The following is a 21511-nucleotide window of genomic DNA, read 5'->3' on the forward strand; positions in this document are numbered from 1 at the left end:
ATGTGAACCGTGAACTTCCAGATGTTCAAGCTGGTTTTAGAAAAGGCAGAGGAACCAGAGATCAAATTGCCAACATCCACTGGATCATCGAAAAAGCAAGAGAGTTCCAGAAAAACATCTACTTCTGCTTTTTTTTTTTTTTTCTACTTCTGCTTTATTGACTATGCCAAAGCCTTTGACTGTATGGATCACAATCAACTGTGGAAAATTCTCAAAGAGATGGGCATACCAGACCACCTGACCTGCCTCTTGAGAAATCTGTATGCAGGTCAGAAAGCAACAGTTAGAACTGGATATGGAACAACAGACTGGTTCCAATTAGGAAAAGGAGTATGTCAAGGCTATATATTGTCACCCTGCTTATTTAACTTATACGCAGAGTACATCATGAGAATCGCTGGGCTGGAGGAAGCACAAACTGGAATCAAGATTTCTGGGAGAAATATCAATAACCTCAGATATGCAGATGACACCACCCTTATGGCAGCAAGTGAAGAACTAAAGAGCCTCTTGATGAAAGTGAAAGAGGAGAGTGAAAAAGTTGGCTTAAATCTCAACATTCAGAAAACGAAGATCATGGCATCTGGTCCCATCACTTCATGGCAAATAGATGGGGAAACAGTGGACACAGTGGCTGACTTTATTTTTCTGGGCTCCAAAATCACTGCAGATGGTGACTGCAGCCATGAAATTAAAAGACACTTATTCCTTGGAAGGAAAGTTATGACCAACCTAGACAGCATATTAAAAAGCAGAGACATTACTTTGCCAACAAACGTCCGTCAAGGCTACGGTTTTTCCAGTGGTCATGTATGGATGTGAGAGTTGGACTATAAAGAAAGCTGAGCACCGAAGAATTGATGTTTTTGAACTATGGTTTTGGAGAAGACTCTTGCGAGTCCCTTGGACTGCAAGGAGATCCAACCAGTCCATCCTAAAGGAGATCAGTCCTGAGTGTTCATTGGAGGGACTGATTGATGCTGAAGCTGAAACTCCAATACTTTGGCCACCTGATGCAAAGAGCTGACTCATTGGAAAAGACCCTGATGATGGGAGGGATTGGGGGCAGGAGGAGAAGGGGATGACAGAGGATTGAGATGGCTGGGTGGCATCACTGACTCGATGGATATGAGTTTGGGTAGACTCCGGGAGCTGGTGATGGACAGGGAGGCCTGGTGTGCTGTGGTTCATGGGGTCGCAAAGAGTCGGACACAACTGAGTGACTGAAGTGAACTGATTGAAATAATTCATATGCCATAAATATTTTCCCTTTTTAGTGTATAATTCAGTGGTTTTTAGTAGATTCAGAGTTGTGCATCCATCACCATAATTTAATTCTAGCTAGAACATTTTCATCACCTCAGAAAGAAACTCATAAGCAGTCACTCCCTATCTCCCAAACCCCTCAGCACTTGGCAACAGTAATCTACTTTCTGTTTCCATGGACTGACCACTTCTGGACATTTTCTATCAATAGAATTATACCATACACAGCTTTTGTGACTGGCTTCTTTATCTCCTATAATGTTTTCAAGATTGCAAGTTTCATCCATGTTGTAGCATGTATCAATACTTCTTTTCCTGGCTGAATCATATTCTATTGTATTGACATACCACATTTTATTTATTCACTTATAGCTCACTTGCCTTCACCTTGTAGAATAGGCCCATGCTTCTTCCACCTTGTTTCCAGGCGACAGAAACAAGCACCTAAATGGAGATGGGGGAGGGCAGGGACCCACTGAACATTATTCTTTAAAAATCTCAATTTCAGTAAATTTTGGCATTCTGAGTTGAAAGAATTTTGGTCAGTTTATCTAATCATCTTTTTAATACCCCTTTTAAAAATGAGAAAGTCACCGGAACATTAAATGCAACATTCAAAACTTTTCTGTTGGGATTAGCAGATAGGAATTCCAGGGGAAAGAGCATCCTAGGTCTAACAGAGCAAAAGGAAACTCTGTCATTTGACATGTTTTTCTTGGATGAGTCCTGAGACAGTAAAGAAAAAGCTGTTTCCTGTGGCTTAGTGACAGAGCAGTAGATTGACCTTGTTTGTTCAGTTGGTTCATTTGTCCTTTGTGTCAAGGAACTCCATGTGGGTCTCAGGTAATAAATTTTTAGTTTATCTAATTTGTATCCTTTCACACAACTTAAACATGTTAAAAGACAACAGGAAAAAAACATGAGGTACTTGGATTAGAACAAAACCTAATTATAAAATTTATTATTTATTATACAGATGTTACGTATTTACCTTCCCAGGTGGCGCTTGTGGTAAAGAACCCGGCTACTAATGCAGGCAGTCCTAGAGAACCAGGAGATGTAAGAGACAAGGTTCATTCCCTTGGCGGGGAAGATCCCCTGGAGAAGGAGATGGCAACCCACTTCAGTATCCTTGCCTGGAGAATCCTTTGGACTGAGGAGCCTGGTGGGCTACAGTCCATAGGGTCTCAAAGAGTCGGACACAACTGAAGCGACTTAACACGTTTACTGTAGAAAATTTTTACTTAAAATTGGATTTTTTTAAAGTACTACCAGAGCAAACCATTTAACATTTGTTCACTTACTTCCAAAGTTCTTAAACATTTATTTACAAAAATTAAAGTGAAAGAAAGTGTAGTCCCCCAGTAGTATCCGACTCTTTGTGATCCCATGGACTGTAGCCCGTCAGACTTCTCTGTCAGTGAAATTCTCCAGGGAAGAATACTGGAGTGGGTAGCCATTCCCTTCTCCCTGGGATCTTCCGGACCCGGGGATCCAACTCAGGTCTCCCAGATTGCAGGCAGATTCTCTACCATCTGAGCTACCAGGGGACTCGAAAAATTACAAAAATTAGGTGGCACAATTCGTATAGTTTTCTAACATTTTTCATGTTGTGAACATCTTTCCTTGGCGTTAATTGTTCATCTACATATTATTTAAAAAAGGCTTCATAATAAATACTTAAAGGCATTTTGACCAGAATCAATAAAAATTTATCAAGAAGGATGTTGTTTGGGGTTTGGCACCTCTTGTATAATGTGAAAATTGGCAATAGGTATTAAAATAATCAGAGGATTTGCTGAAGATTAAGAAATCCCACCGTTTGCATCACACAGCCTTAAAGTTACTTTCTTGGAGACCAAGCAAACACTGGCTTCAGTATCCAAGTCTCCTGTTGGGGTTTGGCTCCTCTGCTCTTGTCTTCAGGGGCTTCTAGGACTACAGCGACTGCTGGGATCCTGTCACAAACTCCTTGGAGGGTGACAAAGGAGCAGGATCGCCGACTTGGCCAGAATCCGGTGCAGCCCTAATGTTGGGGGTGTTGTCCTCCCGGCTTCTCGTCCCCTAGCTGGGACAGCTGGCCACCCAGTCCCTCCAACCGCTCAGGCCCGGCTATGGGGTGTGGATGCCGGTGCTGTAGAGCTGCCTGCGGGACCGGGCGCGGCCGTGTTGTCGGGACGCTATGGAAACGGCGCGCTGCCGACCCGCCCCTTCCCCGGGCTGCGGCCAGCGTCCTGCTCTCGCCCCTCCACGCGATCCAAAGAGGAGGCAACCGCCAGGAGCCGGGTCTCTCCGCCACCGCCTGGAGGTAAAGCCCTTGGCTTCCGGGCCGCATAGCTTTTGCTTGGGGCCGTCGGGGTCCCGCGCCTCGGCGGTTTAGTTCCCGGTGCAGCCTCGGGAAGACCCTAAGCTGCGCCCTCTCTGGGCTCCCCTTCCGTGGCCTTGGGGAACCAGCGCCCAGAAGTGGCGCTTGGGAGGAATGAAACTATCCCTGCCTAGGGTCAAGTTTGAACTGGGCCATTGCCAGTAAACTCTTAGCTTCTGCAGAGCACGCATTTGGGGTAGAGATGAAGTCACGTTCGTTAGCACTTCGGAAAACACTGATTTTCGTAGTATTCTGAACTCACTCACAACGACTCCCACCCTTCGTTGGCTAGTTCTCGCCCTCTTCCTCCCGCGGAGTCAGAAATGTGGAGAGTGGAAGGGGTGGGCGTGGGGTAGCAAAGGAGAAATACAAAAAACCTGCGAGTACAGTTCATGGTTAGAACTGCCTAGCTCTGAAAAGTTAATATGCTAACATTGATGAATAGGATTATATTCCTAAATAGGTCAATAGGATCAAATCATGGTACTTATATTTATCCTTTTAAAAGTACTTGCTGCTGCTAAGTCGCTTCAGTCGTGTCCGATTCTGTGCGACCCCATAGACGGCCCTCACCAGGCTCCCCCATCCCTGGGATTCTCCAAGCAAGAACACTGGAGTGGGTTGCCATTTCCTTCGCCGTTTAAAAGTACTTGGGTTGCCATTTCCTTCTCCACTTAAAAGTACTTATGCTCTATGTATTAATAAATCTTGCCATATATCAGAACAGAATATCCAGACGTCGCTTGTATTCAAGTGCAGCTCAACCCGTGTAATTGTTTTCAAGCCCATCTTGACCTTTGTGCACCATAAAAACCCAAAAATCATGCTCTAAAAACCATTATTTCCATGAAAAAAAGTAAGGATTGAGACTTGAAAGTTTTAGAACAACAATAATTGGTTGTTTTTCTCAAATGAATTTAAATAGTACAGTCGCCTCGTTATAATTTTAATGTTTATAACTATAAACTTCTCTATCAGTGAGCAAATTCATCATTTGAATATGTCCAGTTTTGGCTCATGGGTTTCCCCGGTGGCTCAGGGGTAAAGAATCTGCCTGCAACTCAGGAGATGTGGGTTTAATCCCTGAGTTGGGAAGATCCCCTGGAGGGGAGGACATGGCAACCCACTCCCGTATTCTTGCTGGAGGATCCCATGGACAAAGGAGCCTGGCGGGCTATGGTCTATAGGGTCGAAAAGCCTAGGACACTACTGAAGCCACTGAGCAGCAGCAGTTTTGGCTCACAAGTGTGATATTTCCTATCCCCTTCTATACTATTAATAGGGCAGATTTCCTCAAAACATGCTGTTATTTTCATCATTTACTTGTACATTTAATAAAAATTATATACAAGTTGACATTCAAGTGTCTTGTTTTTACATGCCCTGCATATCAGACATTTAACTAGAATTACCTTTCATTTCTATTTTTTCATGAATCACACTCACTTTTTCTCTACACCTGTTCTTTTTGCAGTCTCTAGAACCATACAACCCAAGAGGAGGCATATTTAAAGAACTAAAATTTAGGTAATAAATGAATCATTGTACAACTTGCAGTGTGAATTGCCAAAGTACTCAAATGTAGGTACCTCTGTGCCAGGAAACAATGTTTTGTTTCCAGTTTCCACTCCAAGTCAGTGTCTTGTCCTGTGCAGCAGAACCAGAGTAATTTACATTCCTCCAACTGTATAACCAGTCACCTGTGGAAACATAGTTAAGGACAACATGGTTCTGATTTATCCCAGTAACGATTTATAGCTCTCTGTATGGACTGGCGATTGTCCAGCCCTCTCACCCTTTAGTCTGACTTTGATTATCATACGAATCACCACCTTTTCTTTCACTAAGCATAGAGGTACCAGTGTTAATTGCTAAGTTTCTAATTGATATGCCAGTTATAAAGAATAGTCAGTCATAGAATAGAAAGTATATTTCCAAATTAACCCATAGTAGTCATATATCAAATTAAAGTTACACTCACATATTAGGAAAAATCCAGTATAATCTTTAAATTTGATAGCCAATTACTGCCTGTGTGTCCATAGGTGATTTTCTTTACCCTGTTCTTCTTGTCTGTAATCAAACTCTCAAGGTGAATGTGAGAAATATATGAGCTTATGTATAGGAAAGAGTAACTAGCACCATGCCAGTCAGAGTAGCTGTTCAAAAAAAAGGATAGTAAATACAGTATTTATGACATATTCCCCTCCCCACTTTGATTTTGTTACTTATTATGTTTGTTGGATCCAGTTACACACAAGAAGAGCTACAGACTCAGTTCAGTCGCTCAGTCGTGTCCGACTCTTTGTGACCCCATGAACCGCAGCATACCAGGCCTCCCTGTCCATCACCAACTCCCAGAGTCCACTCAAACCCATGTCCATTGAGTCTGTGATGCCATCCAACCATCTTATCCTCTGTCTTCCCCTTCTCCAGCCCTCAATCTTTCCCAGCATCAGGGTCTTTTCAAATGAGTCAGCTCTTTGCATCAGGTGGCCAAAGTATTGGAGTTTCAGCTTCAACATCAGTCCTTCCAATGAATATTCAGGACAGATTTCCTTTAGGATGGACTGGTTGAATCTCCTTGCAGTCCAAGGGACTCTCAAGAGTCGTCTCCAACACCACAGTTCAAAAGCATCAATTCTTCAGTACTCAGCTTTCTTTATAGTCCAACTCTCACATCCATGCATGACTACTGGAAAAACCATAGCCTTGACTAGATGGACCTTTGTTGGCAAAGTGATGTCTCTGCTTTTGAGTATGCTATCTAGGTTGGTCATAACTTTCATTCCCTTTCATTTCCTTTCATTTGGAGTAAGCGTTTTTTAATTTCATGGCTGTGATCACCATCTGCAGTGATTTTGGAGCCCAGAAAAATAAAGTCAGCCACTGTGTCCACTGTTTCCCCATCTATTTGCCATGAAGTGATGGGACCAGATGCCATGATCTTCGTTTTCTGAATGTTGAGATTTAAGCCAACTTTTTCACTCTCCTCTTTCACTTTCATCAAGAGGCTCTTTAGTTCTTCTTCACTTGCTGCCATAAGGGTGGTGTCATCTGCATATCTGAGGTTATTGATGTTTCTCCCAGAAATCTTGATTCCAGTTTGTGCTTCCTCCAGCCCAGCATTTCTCATGATGTACTCTGCATATAAGTTAAATAAGCAGGGTGACAATATATAGCCTTGACGTACTCCTTTTCCTATTTGGAACCAGTCTGTTGTTCCATGTCCAGTTCTAACTGTTGCTTTCTGACCTGCATACAGGTTTCTCAAGAGGCAGGTCAGGTGGTCTGGTATGCCCATCTCTTTCAGAATTTTCCACAGTTGATTGTGATCCACACAGTCAAAGGCTTTGGCATAGTCAATAAAGCAGAAATAGATGTTTTTCTGGAACTCTCTTGTTTTTTCCATGATCCAGCGGATGTTGGCAGTTGATTTCTGGTTCCTCTGCCTTTTCTAAAACCAGCTTGAACATCTGGGAGTTCACAGTTCACGTATTGCTGAAGCCTGGCTTGGAGAATTTTAAGCATTACTTTACTAGCGTGTGAGATGAGTGCAATTGTGTGGTAGTTTGAGCATTCTTTGGCATTGCCTTTCTTTGGGATTGGAATGAAAACTGACCTTTTCCAGTCCTGTGGCCACTGCTGAGTTTTCCAAACTTGCTGGCATATTGAGTGCAGCACTTTCACAGCATCATCTTTCAGGATTTGAAATAGCTCAATGGGAATTCCATCACCTCCACTAGCTTTGATTGTAGTGATGCTTCCTAAGGCCCACTTGACTTCACATTCCAGGATGTCTGGCTCTAGGTGAGTGATCACACCATCATGATTATCTGGGTTGTGAAGATCATTTTTGTACAGTTCTCCTGTGTATTCTTGCCTCCTCTTCTTAATATCTTCTGCTTCTGTTAGGTCCCTACCGTTTCTGTCCTTAATTGAGCCCATCTTTGCATGAAATGTTCCCTTGGTATCTCTGATTTTCTTGAAGAGATCTCAAGTCTTTCCCATTCTATTGTTTTCCTCTATTTCTTTGCATTGATCACTGGGGAAGGCTTACTTATCTCTCCTTGCTATTCTTTGGAACTCTGTATTCAAATGGGTATATCTTTCCTATCTCCTTTGCTTTTCACTTCCCTTCTTTCACAGCTATTTGTAAGGCCTCCTCAGCCATTTTGCTTTTTTGCATTTCTTTTTCTTGGAGATGGTCTTGATTCCTGTCTCCTGTACAATGTCAGGAACCTCCATCCATAGTGCATTAGGCACTGTGTCTATCAGATCTAGTCCCTTAAATCTATTTCTCACTTCCACTGTATAGTCGTAAGGGATTTGATTTAAGTCATACCTGAATGGTCTAGTGGTTTTCTTCACTTTCTTGGATTTCAGTCTGAATTTGGCAATAAGGAGTTCATGATCTAAGCCACAGTCAGCTCCCAGTCTTGTTTTTGCTGACTGTATAGAGCTTCTCCATCTTTGGCTGCAAAGAATATAATCAAATCTGATTTCAGTGTTGGCCATCTGGTGATGTCCATGTGTAGAGTCTTCTCTTGTGTTATTGGAAGAGGGTGTTTGCCATGACCAGTGTGTTCTCTTGGCAGAACTCTATTAGCCTTTGCCCTGCTTCATTCCGTACTTCAAGGCCAAATTTGCCTGTTACTCCAGGTGTTTCTTGACTTCCTAGTTTTGCATTCCAGTCTGCTATAATGAAAAGGACATCTTTTTTGGGTGTTAATTCTAGAAAGTCTTGTAGGTCTTCATAGAACTGTTCAACTTCAGCTTCTGCAGTGTTTCTGGTCAGGGCATAGACTTGGATTACCATGATATTGAATGGTTTGCCTTGGAAATGAACAGAGATCATTCTGTCATTTTTGAGATTGCATCCAAGTACTGCATTTCAGACTCTTGTTGACTATGATGGCTACTCCATTTCTTCTAAGGGATTCCTCCAAGAGGAGCTACCCTGTGCCCAAGGTAAGGGGCAGTGGCTGTGCTTTGCTGGAGCAGCCCTGAAGAGATACCCCACGTCCAAGGTAAGAGAAACCCAAGTCAGACGGTAGGCACTGAGAGAGGGCATCAGAGGGCAGACTGAAACCACAGTCACAAACAACTAGCCAATCTGATCACATGGACCACAGCCTTGTCTAACTCAGTGAAACCAAGCCATGCCGTGTGGGGCCACTCAAGACAGACAGGTCATGGTGGAGAGGTCTGACAGAATGTGGTCCACTGGAGAAAGGAATGGCAAACCACTTCAGTATCCTTGCCTTGAGAACCCCATGAGCAGCATGAAAAGGCGAAAAGATAGGATACTGAAAGATGAACTCCCCAGGTCGGTAGGTGCTCAATATGCTACTGGAGATCAGTGGAGAAGTAACTCCAGAAAGAATGAAGGGATGGAGCCAAAGCAAAAACAACACCCAACTGTGGATGTGACTGGTGATAGAAGCAAGGTTCGATGCTGTAAAGAGCAATATTGCATAGGAACCTGGAATGTTAGGTCCATGAATCAAGGCAAATTGGAAGTGGTCAAACAGGAGATGATAAGAGTGAACATCAACATTCTAGGAATCAGTGAACTAGGACGGACTGGAAAGCAATTGTCAGACCCTAATAATCAGTGAAGGAATTGGGCTTTTTCTTGGTTAGCAACTTTTAGAAAATTGGTAGATGTGGTAGAATTACTCATTTACTCACTCAGCAAGTACTTATCAAGTCCCTAACAGTTGGCAGGCTTCCAAGGTGGTGCTAGTTGTAAAGAACCCGCTTGCCAATTCAGGAGACATAAGAGACGTGGGTTCGATCCCTGGGTTCGGAAGATCCCCTCTAGTCAGAAAGAGCAACCCACTCCAGTATTCTTGCCTGGAGAATTCCATGGACGGAAGAACCTGGTGGGTTACAGTCCATGGGGTTGTAAAAGTCGGACATGACTGAGCAACTCACCCTTTCTACCTGTTGGCAGGCACTATGTGATAGGCAACTTCTAAAATGAGTCCCTACAACCCCAGCCTCCTGGCATTCCTGTCCTTGTGAAACTCCTCCCCTCAAGTGTGAGCTAGAATTGTTTCTAATGCAGGTGTTGACAAACTTTTTCTGTAAAGGGCCTGGTAGTAAATATTTTTAGCTATGCAGGCCACACAGTTTCTTTCCCAAATACTCAATTCTGCTGTTATACTATAAAAGCCGCCAGAGCCAATATGTAAATAAATGTGATTAGCTGTCTTCCAATAAAACTGTTTACAAAAATAGGCTGTAGGCCAAATACGGCCTGCTGACCATGTTTGCTGACCCCTGCTCTGACTAATCAAAAGTGATGGTGTATTACTTCTGAGGTTCCTTCTGAGATTTTGTCACAGACTCTGGCTTCCATCTTGCCTGCCCTCTCTTACCCTCTTGCTTGTTTACCATTTTGTGAGCTAAGCTGTGGAAAATCCAGCTGGAAGGGGAGCCTCCAACCTACAAGGAACTCTTGTTCCAACAGTCTGAGGAACTGAATCTTGCTGACAGCCCTCTACCAGGGCTTGGAAGTGGCTCCTTCCACAGTTCAGCTTTGCGATGACAACAGCCCCAGCTGACACTTGGGTTATGAGAGATCCTGAACCAGAGAACCTAGTTAAGCCAGCCATGCTTGACCCTTGACTCATGGAAACTATGACAGAATAAATGCTTTTTAAAAAATATATATTTTTATTTATTTTTTGGTTGCACTGGGTTTTAGTTGCAGCACCCAAGATCTTCACTCTAGCTGTGGCATGCACATTCTTAGTTGGTACATGTGAATTCTTAGTTGAGGCCTGTGGGATCTAATTCCCTGACCAGGGATCGAACCTGGGCCACCTGCCTTGGGAGCTCAGAGTCTTAGCCACTGACCTACCAGGGGAGTCGCATAAATGCTTTTTTATTCAGCTAAGTTTTGGGACCGTTTGTTACATAGCACTAGATACCCACCATGTTACCCACATCAGATAACTAATACTCTTCATGATAGGCTCCTATGACAATGAACAAGGGAAATGCTACATATTATATCCTTCTCCTGGAGACTGACTATGGACAGCAACATACTAAATTTCTAAAACGTCCTGCAAAAAAAAAAAAATGTAAATTTTGTTCTATCAATCATTTCCAGGCATATTTAACCACATATCCTCTTTTTCTGGGAAATGCCTATTAATATCTTATGGAGCTACTACTTGGGGAGATTTTAAATGCTAGACTATGAAAAGAAATCATTCCATTTAAAGAAGTAGTGATTGCCAGCACACTGTCTCTCCCTCAGTCAAATAACTAGTCAATGAAGTAAAATATTAATCTAAGAGAATGAATATAATCCTGTGGGAATTTGCATCTGAGTCTGTATTTATATCTACATATCATGTACTATATCCACATATTGAAGCCCACCTGCAGAGATAGTAACTATTTTTTCTGCAGTGTTACGTTCATTTTGTAATTCAGCAAATCCCTTACCACAGAGGATAATAACAATTCTGAGGATTTGCTAAATAAAAATCCCTTATGTTGGCTCTTAGAGACATTTCACGTAACAACAGCTGGGCATTGTATGAAACCAAGAATTTGTTTTCATTTAATGCTGATTCAGAGGGAGGTTTTAATTTTCCACATTGCCATGAGGTTTTTATCTGAACATTGTTGTAGTGTAGTTTGCCAAGACACATCACTGCCTTGCTTCACACATGAGACTGAGGCTCAGAGATGAAATTACCTGTGAAGCTTCAATCTTTTTTTCTTCTGGCTGTATCCACATGGCACTTGGGATCTTAGTTACCAGACCAGGAATCAAACCCATGCCCCCTTCAATGGGAAGCAAGGAGTCTTAACCACTTGACCACCAGAGAAGCCTCTAAGAGCTTCAATCTGGGGGAGATCAGAGCAAGAGTCCAAATTTGGTGCTCACCATGTCATGCTGCCCTTCCTAATATGGTGCATGCCCTTCTGAGATACTCATTTTTAAAATATGCTTCTATCCAACTGAAGTGTAATAAGTGTAGAGGCACCACCAGTGTTTGTCTTACTTTCAGATTTTTCTGACTTGCCAAAAAATTTTCCTCAGCTACTCCAGGCTAAAGAAATTCACATTGTTCCCTCTTTTCTTGGTATTTATAGCAACAGAGGTTGCTTAGAAACTTAAACATTTCTGACGCTTGAACCTCAGCTACAGTTTCACTGAGAAGCAGTCATCCAATTTGTGTTTTAATGCCTTCCGTAATGGACATAATCTCCCGGGACAGCTAATGCTGCTGAAGTGATTGTTTTCCTACTTAGACTGAGCCAAAATCCATCCCTCTGACCTCATCCATTTTTCTTAATTTTGTCTTCTGGGCACTCACAAACCATATGTAATTGATTTTACATATAAAAAGCCTCCAGATTTTGATGTGTGTGTGGTATGATATGAGAAAGGGGTCCACTTGCTTTTCTCTTTTTAAAACAGATATTCTATTTTTCTATAAATGAAAAAATCTCTCTCTTCCTCTTTGATTTGTCATCTAAAAAGTGTGTAACTTAGATGAGGCTATTTCTGCTCCTATGATTAGTTGTCTGTCCCCATGCTAATACCATGTTATCGTATTACTGCAGCTTTATAAAGTCTTTTATAGATTAATTTTTTATTGAAGTATAGTTGATTTGCAATGTTTTCATTTCAGGTGTATAGCATAGTGATTCAACAGTTTTACAGATTATACTTGATTAAAAGTTATTACAAGATAATGACTGTAATTCCTCATGCTATACAATATATCCTTTTTTTAAAAAAAAATAAGATATAGTTGTGATGTAGTGGTGATTGTGATTTAGTCACTCAGTTGTGTCCAACTCTTGCAGCCCCATGGACTGTAGCCCCCAGGCTCCTCTGTCCATGGGATTTCCCTGAAAGGTTACTGGAGTGGGTAGCCATTAGCCATTTCCTTCTCTAGGGGATATTCCTGACTCAGGGATCAAACATGCGTCTCTTGTGTTGCAGGCAGTCTCCTGCAGTGCAGGCGGATTCTTTACTGTCTGAGCTACCAGGGAAGCCCATAGTTGTAATACAGTTTATATATATATATAAAACTTTGCTGTACACCTGAAACTAACATAGCTTCGTACATCAACTAAAATTAATTTTTTAAAAAGCCCCACAAGGGCTTCCCTTGTGGCCCAGTCGATAAATAATCTGCCTGCAATGCAGGAGACCCAGGTTTGATCCCTGGGTTGGGAAGAGCCCCTGGAGGAGGAAATAGCAACCCACTCCAGTATTCTTGCCTGGAAAATTCCATGGACAGAGGAACCTGTCAGGATACAGTCCATGGGGTCACAAGAGTTGGACACGACTTAGCGACTACACCACCACCACCATTCTTTTTCAGGTTCTTTCCCACCATAGGTTATTAAAAGATAGTGAATATAGTTCCTTGTGCTATACAGTAGGTTCATAGCTACAATAAGAAATACTATATCTATTTTATATACAGTACTGTGTGTATGTTAATCCAAAACTCCCTATTTATGCCTCCCTATTATAAGTCTTGATATCTAGAAGCACATCTTCTTCTCTTGCTCTTCCAGACCATCTGGACTATTTAGCCCTTTATTTCTTGGCCATGCCACATGGCTTATGGGATCTTAGTTCCCCAAAAAGGGACTGAACCCAGGCCCACAGCAGTGGAAGTGTGGAGTCCTAACCACTGGACTGCCAGGGAATTCCCAACTTTAGTCCTTTAAACTTCCATGAATATTTTAGACTCAGTTTTTCAAGTTACACACACACACTCACACACACCCCACAATATCTCTTTGGGATTTTATTTTTGAGATTCCATTGAATCTGTAGATCAGTTTGAATGAATTAGTTTCTTCATTTTTTTGAATCTCTAATACATGAATCAAGCATGTCTCTCCATTTATTTAGTTCTTTAAAAGTTGTTTTTCAGTAAAGTTTTCTAATATTTTTTATACAGTTGTACTTTTATTTTTTTCCTAGGAAATTAGTAGTGTTTGATATTATTCTTTTAAAACTTTTTAATTGAAAATAGAAGATAGAAAAATATGTAAGTCCTAAGGGTAAATACTCAATAAATTATGAGTGGATTCACCTAGGGTCCCACTCGTTGATCAGTACCAAAATCCCTTCTCATATCCCTTCTAGTCATTCCCATCTCTTTCCTCACTAAAGGAAAAGGAAAGGAAAGTGAAGTCGCTCAGTCATGTCCGGAGGATTGCCATTTTCTTCTTCAAGGGATCTTCCCAACCCAGGAATTGAACCCAGGTCTCCCGCACTGTAGATAGATGCTTTACTCGTTGAGCCACCAGGGACATCCCCACTAAAGATAACCACTATCTTTACTTTGAACATTATAGTGTAGAACTTCGTATAAATGGGATTATACAAAATGTATCCTTTTTTTCCCAGCTTCCTTTTTTTAATGTCTTATGATGTGTGATTTGTGCATATTGATGTGTTTAGCAGCAGTCTGTTCATTGATCTATAGTATTTTATTGCATGAATATATGACAATATATTTATCCATTCAACTACTGATGGATGCTTGGGTTGTTTCCAGTTTGGAGCTATCCAGTGCAGCTATGAATACTCTTGTGGATATATTTGGTTTATATGTGCATGTTTTTCTGCATATTTTCAACTTTAGGAAATAATGCCAAACAATTTTTCAAAGCACTTATACTAATTTACACCTTCACCAGCTGTATATGAGAGTTCTGGATGTTCACCAACACTCAGCTTTGTCAGTCTGTGCTGGATAACAAAGCATCCCCAAATTTGAAACAGGAATCATTGTCTTTCACAATTTTCTGGGTTCACAATTCATCTTGGCAGGTACACTTCCTCTTTTTCATGATTACTTATTTATTTTTGGTTGTGCTAGGTCTTCACTGCTACTCTTGGGCTTTCTCTATTTGGGGCAAGTGGGTGCTACTCTTCATTATGGTGCGTGGGCTTCTCATTGTGGTGGTTTCTCTTGTTGCAGAGCACAGATTCTAGGTGCACAGGCCTCAGTAGCTGCAGCACAGGCTCAGTAGTCGTGGCTTCTGGGCCCTAGAGCTCGCAGGCTTCAGTAGTTGGAGCTCTATAGTGAGGGCTTAGTAGTTGTGGTACACAGGCTTAGTTTCTTTGCAGTGAGGGCTCAATAGTTGTGGCACACAGGCTTAGTTGCTCTGCAGCATGTAGAATGTTCCCAGACCAAGGATCGAACCCATATCCTCTGCACTGGCAGGCAGATTCTTATCTACTGTACCTCCATGTCTTTTATAGGCTGGAGTCATTCACATGGTTGCATTTACCTAGGAGCTCAATTGGAACTGGAATACCTGAGTTGGCTTCATTCACACACCAGGTACTCTGACTTGGGTGGCTGAAAAGCTGGCGGCTGGGTTCAACCTCTGTCTTTTCATGTGGTCTTTCCTTACTCAGTAATCTAGCCTAAGCTCATTTACATGGAAGCTACATCTCGAGAGTGCAAAAAGAGAAAGCAAGTCTTAAGGCCTAGGACCAGAAGTCATTAACCATCACTTCCACAACATTCTAGTGGTTAAAATAAGGCAGTGCTAGTTCAGATATAAGGAGAAGAAGGTCAATAAGACTCTACTTCTTGATGGAAGAACTGGGATGGGAGAAATTATCTTGGCCATAGCTTGCAGACAATATACGACCCACCCTCTGGTCATGATTCACATGCCTTTCACAAGCAGAATACAATTACCCCATCCTAGTACACCCAAAATTTCATCCAGGTTCATCCAGATTGGTAAGATTTTTATTGTTGTTAAGAATGGGAGTTGGAGCTTATCAAATGCACTTTTGGGGGAATTCCCTGGTGGTTCACTGGTTAGGGCTCTGTGCTTCCACTGCAGGGGCACAGTTTCGATTCCTGGTTGAGGAACTAAGATCCTGCATGCCACATGGAACAGCTGGAAAAAATGCACTTTCTGTATTTACTGAGATTTTTATGATTTTCTCCTTTGTTTTATCAATGATAAGTACATTGATTTTGTAATATCAAACTAAATTTATGTTCCAAGAATCAGTCCAAATTGGTGGTGATATGGTAACTTTTTCATATATTGATATGTTTGGTGCTCTAATATTTTGATGAGGATTTTTGTTTCAGGATTATGTTTATGATAATAAACCTATAATATTCTTCTCTTGTAAGGTCTTTGGTGGGTTTTGGTGTTAAGATTATGTTGACTTCATAGAAGAACTTGGAAATAATTCCCAATTTTCTATTCTCTTGAATAAGTTCAATTGATATTTTTTCCTTAAGTGTTTTGTAGGTACAAATATTGGATCCAGGAGTAGGGTACTGCCATACCAGCATCAATATATTCCAAATTATGTGGCATTAACATCCACTATAGCAGCATGAAATTGTTATTGGGAACTTGGACTGTTAGCAATCCATGCCACCACAAAAATCCGTAGAACTATATTCTAGAATAGCTTAAAGAGCATATTATATACCTAATAAGCTTATACTTTATGCAAAGAGGTAGAAAATGACTTATTATAATGAGTCTGTTATTACTGGCTGCATTTGCCAAGGTACTACTACCACAGAATTAAAGGAACTCAGAATAAAAAAAATTTGGTTTGCAAGCAGAAATGAAAAGAAATTCAGAGACAACAAAAAAACTCAGAACTGAGTGGAGGTGCAACTGAGTCACACATTCAACTAGCAGAGAAGCAATAGAGAAACCCTTTGAGAAACAAAGGCTGCTTAAAACTCGGCATCGCAGCAAGACCGAGTCAAGAAGAAAATGGCTGTCACACCACCATTAGGATCTCTGAATGGAATAAGGTCTGCTAAGTCACTTCAGTCGTGTCCGACTCTGTGCGACCCCATAGACAGCAGCCCACCAGGCTCCCCCGTTCCTGGGATTCTCCAGGCAAGAACACTGGAGTGGGTTGCCATTTCCTTCTTCAATGCGTGAAAGTGAAAAGTGAAAGTGAAGTCACTCAGTCGTGTCTGACTCTTAGCGGCCCCATGGACTGCAGCCTACCAGGGTCCTCCATCCATGGGATTTTCCAGAAAAGAGTACTGGAGTGGGGTGCCATTGGCTTCTCTCTGGATCCTAACAAATCCACCTCTTATTGCTTTGTCTCTCAATGAATTTTTGCAGTGAGACATCAGGGCCTGAGTTTCATTAGTTTTGGCCGAGCTTGAGTCCCGGGAGAGAGCTGAAGGACAGGAGGAAAAAGCAGTGGGAAAAACGTGCCATAAGGTGGTACCAGCAAATACTTTCACAGTTGGGAGCATATCTCAAGAAGTTGGGAGCATATATCAAGAAGTTGGGAGCATATATCAAGAAGTTGGGAGCATATCACAGTTGGGAGCATATCTCAAGAAGAGGAGACTTAGAGTTTGGTTCTTCCCAAGGAAAGTCTGATTAGGCTCATCGTTGTTGTTCAGTGGTTGAGTTGTATCCGACTCTTTGCGACCCCATGAACTGTAGCATGCTAGGCTTCCCCATCCTTTACTATCTCCCAGAGCTTGCTCAAACTCATGTCCATTGAGTCAAGGATGCCATCCAACCATTTCATCTTCTGTTACCCCCTTCTCCTTTCTTCAGTCTTTCTCAGCATCAGGGTCTTTTCCAGTGAGTTGGCTCTTCACATCAGGTGGCCAAAGTATAGGAGCTTCAACTTCAGCATCAGTCCTTCCAGTGAATATTCAGGATTTATTTAATTTATGATTGACTAGTTTGATCTCCTTGCTATCCAAGGGACTCTCAAGAGTCTTCTTCAGCACCAAAGTTCAAAAGCATCAATTCTTTGGCCCTCAGCTTTCTTTACTGTCCAACTCTCACATCTGTACATGACTATCAGAAAACCACAGTTTTGACTATACAGAAAGACAGAGACAAGTCTCTAAACAGTTGTGAACATAGCACTTCCTGAATTCAAATAATTTTAAATAAATATTAAGAAATCAGTATTGTCAAAGGAGTCACCTACATGGTCTAAAAGAGAATGTGACTGAGACTAAAAATGACAATCGAGATCCAGCCTTCTACAGCAGGATCTCAGAATTGCTATGGATTAACTCTTTTATATACCATTCTTATCCTTTACAAATGGGAATACTTATTGAAATTATCCTTTTATTGTTCTACCATTTCATATGTATCTTGTATATATGGGGGTTCCCAGGTAGATCAGTGGTAAAGAAACTGCCTGCAGTGCTGGAGACCTGGGTTCCATCCCTGGCTCAAGAAGATCCCCTGGAGTAGGAAATGGAAACCCACTCCAGTATTCTTGCCTGGGAAATCCCATGGACAGATGAGCCTGGTGGGCTACAGTGCATAGTGTCACAAAGAGTCAGACATGACTGAGCATGCATGCATAGTGTGTGTATGGGCTAGGCCAGATAACTTTTCTTTTTAGTTCAGAGATCTGTAGGTCAAGAGTAGATCTTGGTCGGTCATGATTGTTATGAATCATTTCTATCTCCTGGAATCTAAGCTAAAAATATCGATGAAAAAAAATAGAAAATATTGTTGAGATGTAACTTTAGGGTTGTCTGTTTTAGGGAGTGGATGATTATGTTCTGCACATAGGAAAGGAAGGAAGTTGACCCAAAGGGTTAACTGTGGTAGACTGTATTACTCTTGTATAATCCGCCCCCCTTGAATGTGGCCTGGACCTAGCTACTTTCTTTTACCTAATAGAATAGAGCAAAAGTGATGGGATACCGCTTCTGAGGTTACAAAGAACCTGTGCTTCCCTCTGTGTGTCCTCTCTTGCTTTTTCATTTGCTTACTCTGATGGAAGCCAACTGCCATATGAATTGCCCTATGGAGAAGCCCATGTGGCAAGGAAAACAAGGGATTCCTCCACCCAACAGCTCATGAACAACTGAAACCTGGCTTCAACCACATGAATGAGCTACCAATCCTTCAGATGAGGGACTTCCCTGGTGGTCCAGTGGCTACGCCATGCTCCCAATGCAGGGGGCCTGGGTTTGATTCCTGTCAGGGAACTAGATCCCCCATGCCACATCAAAGATCCCATGTGCTACAGTGAAGACCTGGCACAGGCAAATAAGTTTAAAAAACCCTTCAGATAAGATGGAGTCCTGGCCAACACCTTGATTGCAGCCTATGGGAGACTGTGAAGCAGAGGGACCCCTTATGGACTGAATTATGTCCCCGCAAAACCAACATGTCGAAGTCCCAACCCCCAGTGTGACTATATTTGGAGATGGAGCCTATAAAGAGGTAATAAAAGTTAAAAGAGTTTATAAAGTTGGAGGCCTTAATCCAATTGGACTGATGTCCTTATAAGAAGAGGAAGAGATACCAGAGTGCACCCCCACCCCCACCCCAAACCCACATGTGCTCAGAATGAAGGCCTTGTGTGAACACAGGAGAAAGGCTGCTGCTGCAAGACAGGAAGAGAGGCCTCGCCAGAAACAGCATGTAGATCGTAGACTGTCAGCCTCTGGAACTGTGAGAAAATAAACTTCTCTTGTTCATGCCTCATCCCCACCCCAATCTGTGGTATTTTGTAATGGCAGATCTAGTCCCTTAACAATACTATACCCCGCTAGGTTGTGTGTGGATTTCTGACCCCCAGGAACTTTGAGATAATAATAACAGTTGTTTTGAGCTGTTAAATTTTAGGATAATTTTCCATGCAGCAATAGATCATTAATATATTAATCTATTTTTTCTCTCCTTATCCTCTGACTTATGCCTTCAAAAGATGGGTAGGGGTAGGGGGCTGGTGGGGTGCATCCTCTTTGAGCCTTTCAGATTGCAGGGAAAAAAGAAGTTAGTATTCATGGTTAGTAAAGAATCATTCTAATTTTTGAGTCAGTTTCCCAGCAAAGTAAAAAACAACTCTGGTTTGGATTCATATTTCAGTGAAAGTAGTTGAGGAGAGAATAATTTCAATGATTTAAGTTCATGAACTCCCTGTGCATATCTGTATGGACATATATATATATATAGTTCTAATTATATTTATATAAACAGATATATATAGGTGAATTGCTGTAATTCTATTATTTCTATAAGGACAGCATTGATATACTGGATCTAGGTGATCTTAAGCATTTATTGAAATCAATGTACATTTTCTAGGACTGGACAAAAATAATTTGCTGAGATGTCAGCTGGGAATTCTCCCAGGGAAAGCCTGGAAATGGAGAGCTTCCACACAAGATTCAGTGCCTGGACGCCTTTCAGCAACAAGTCATTAAATCGACAGGTGAGTCACATATTCTAGAATAAGATAAGATTAAATTCTAGGGTGACGTTTACTGTGATATATTGGGTCTCCTGTTACCATATTTAAAATAAATGCTTGTAAGAACTTAGTTTTTGAGTCACTTTAAACAGAAATGAACATACATTTGTCTGCCCCCAAAATAATCTCTCTTCAGCCCAGTTCACAACTCCAGCTTTATGGAAGGCACAAGACCTGCCCCCACTTTTGTCCTGTTTACACCTCAGGAAACAAAATAGAAACCTCCAGGACACACCCTGATTGCTGTAAGGGTGGTGTTTTGGTGTGGAGAGCATTAGTGTGTGTGTTTCTTTAATTTTCTCTTCCCTCTTGTGCCTACTGCACAGTTCCCTGGGGCCTGAGGATTCCCCCTCTGAAAGGTAATTTGAGAGGTAGTCCGTGAATGGCCCAGGCAGCTCTGCCAGACCTCCATGGAGAAGAAGGCTGCCTGGGTACTCAGAGTTCAAGCACCGCCCAGGCTCGTTCACAAAGGAAAGAGACCAGATGGGCTGGGACCAAAACTTGACTAGTAATAAAAGCAATGAGTTTATATATGTCATCTAAGCCAACCTGGACTGAGGTCCTGGTTTGGGGGCACACTGGTCCTGGTGTATGTCTTTTGTGGAGACACTCCTAACAAAGGCTATTTATTCAGTAATATTTACTAACTTTCATTTTGGTGGATGTAATAAAAATGTAGGACTCTGGCTTAGTAAAATCACACCTACTCCACATGGCCCTGTTTTGACAATTAAGCAAGTAGCTGATATGTATTTTCAAGATGAAATGTTTGGGATCTGTTTTTCCGGACCACACTAGCTTAGGTAGAAACAAGAGTGAGGATTCATTACTTCCTTGCGCCCTCCTTGGGTGCCTCTGTAATTACGTCCCCACTAGCCTTTCCCACCTGCCTACCCAGCAAGCCTGGGCTTGCCTGCATCCCTGCATAAAAAGCAGTTTAAGCTGAAGGGAAAGACCCTTACTACAATGTGAAAGTGCTTTATGAACTGTAACGTGCAAAGCAAATATTAGCTGTGAGGTTGTTAGGTTGCTTATGTCTTGCTTAGCAACTTAGAATATGTTGAAGTGTCATTTCTCTCTCAACTTGTAGCTCTTTCAGGAAAGAGTTGCTCTTATAAGTCACTGGTTTGATCTCTGGACTAACAAGCAACGTCAAGAATTCTTATTCACGATTTTTTTACGATGCACTAAATCACAACTAAGGTAAATGTAGCCTAGTGATGTAATTAGCTTAAAGAAAATAAAATATTATACAATGATCATATAACCTTAAAGAGTTTCTCTTTTCCCTAGAGAAAAACAACACAATTGATATTTCAAGGTTTATAAACAATCTTTTCTAGTGCTGCTTCCTCTTTGAGGATGAAATGGAGCCTTTAGGGAACTTGAACACCTTCATACCATAGTGGGATATTTGGTTTTTGCAAAAAAAACTTTCGCAAAAAGTTATAAATAGCTTCAGCCAGTGAATCTGTAACAATCTCTTAGTATATTAAGTTCTCCTTAAAACTATTAGATAAGGTATTTCAAGTAGGTGCTCCAAAATATTTGTTACATGAGTAGATGGATCTAAAAAATATCTGAGAAGTGACAATGGCAGCCACATTTAG

The 21511-nt window shown here is 41.6% G+C and overlaps 1 protein-coding gene across 4 annotated transcripts in view; it reads left to right on the top strand.

Annotated features, from left to right (window-relative positions):
- The first annotated feature begins 3471 nt into the window (after window positions 1-3471).
- ECT2L (epithelial cell transforming 2 like) overlaps window positions 3472-21511 on the top strand; it is a 78400-nt gene continuing 60360 nt past the window's right edge. For 2 of the 4 annotated variants that reach the window (XM_040238773.1, XM_040238774.1), the window contains exons 1-4: window positions 3474-3574; window positions 14904-14985; window positions 19736-19862; window positions 20992-21104. In XM_040238773.1, coding sequence (XP_040094707.1) covers window positions 19761-19862; window positions 20992-21104 — 215 coding nt within the window. In that variant the 5' untranslated portion in view covers window positions 3474-3574; window positions 14904-14985; window positions 19736-19760. Of the gene's footprint in view, window positions 3575-14903; window positions 14986-19735; window positions 19863-20991; window positions 21105-21511 lie in introns of all 4 variants that reach the window. The other 2 variants (XR_005720823.1, XM_040238776.1) reach the window with 2 other exon arrangements.

The sequence above is a fragment of the Oryx dammah genome, unplaced genomic scaffold, assembly GCF_014754425.2.
Source record: "Oryx dammah isolate SB20612 unplaced genomic scaffold, SCBI_Odam_1.1 HiC_scaffold_4, whole genome shotgun sequence".
Lineage (NCBI taxonomy): Eukaryota > Metazoa > Chordata > Mammalia > Artiodactyla > Bovidae > Oryx > Oryx dammah.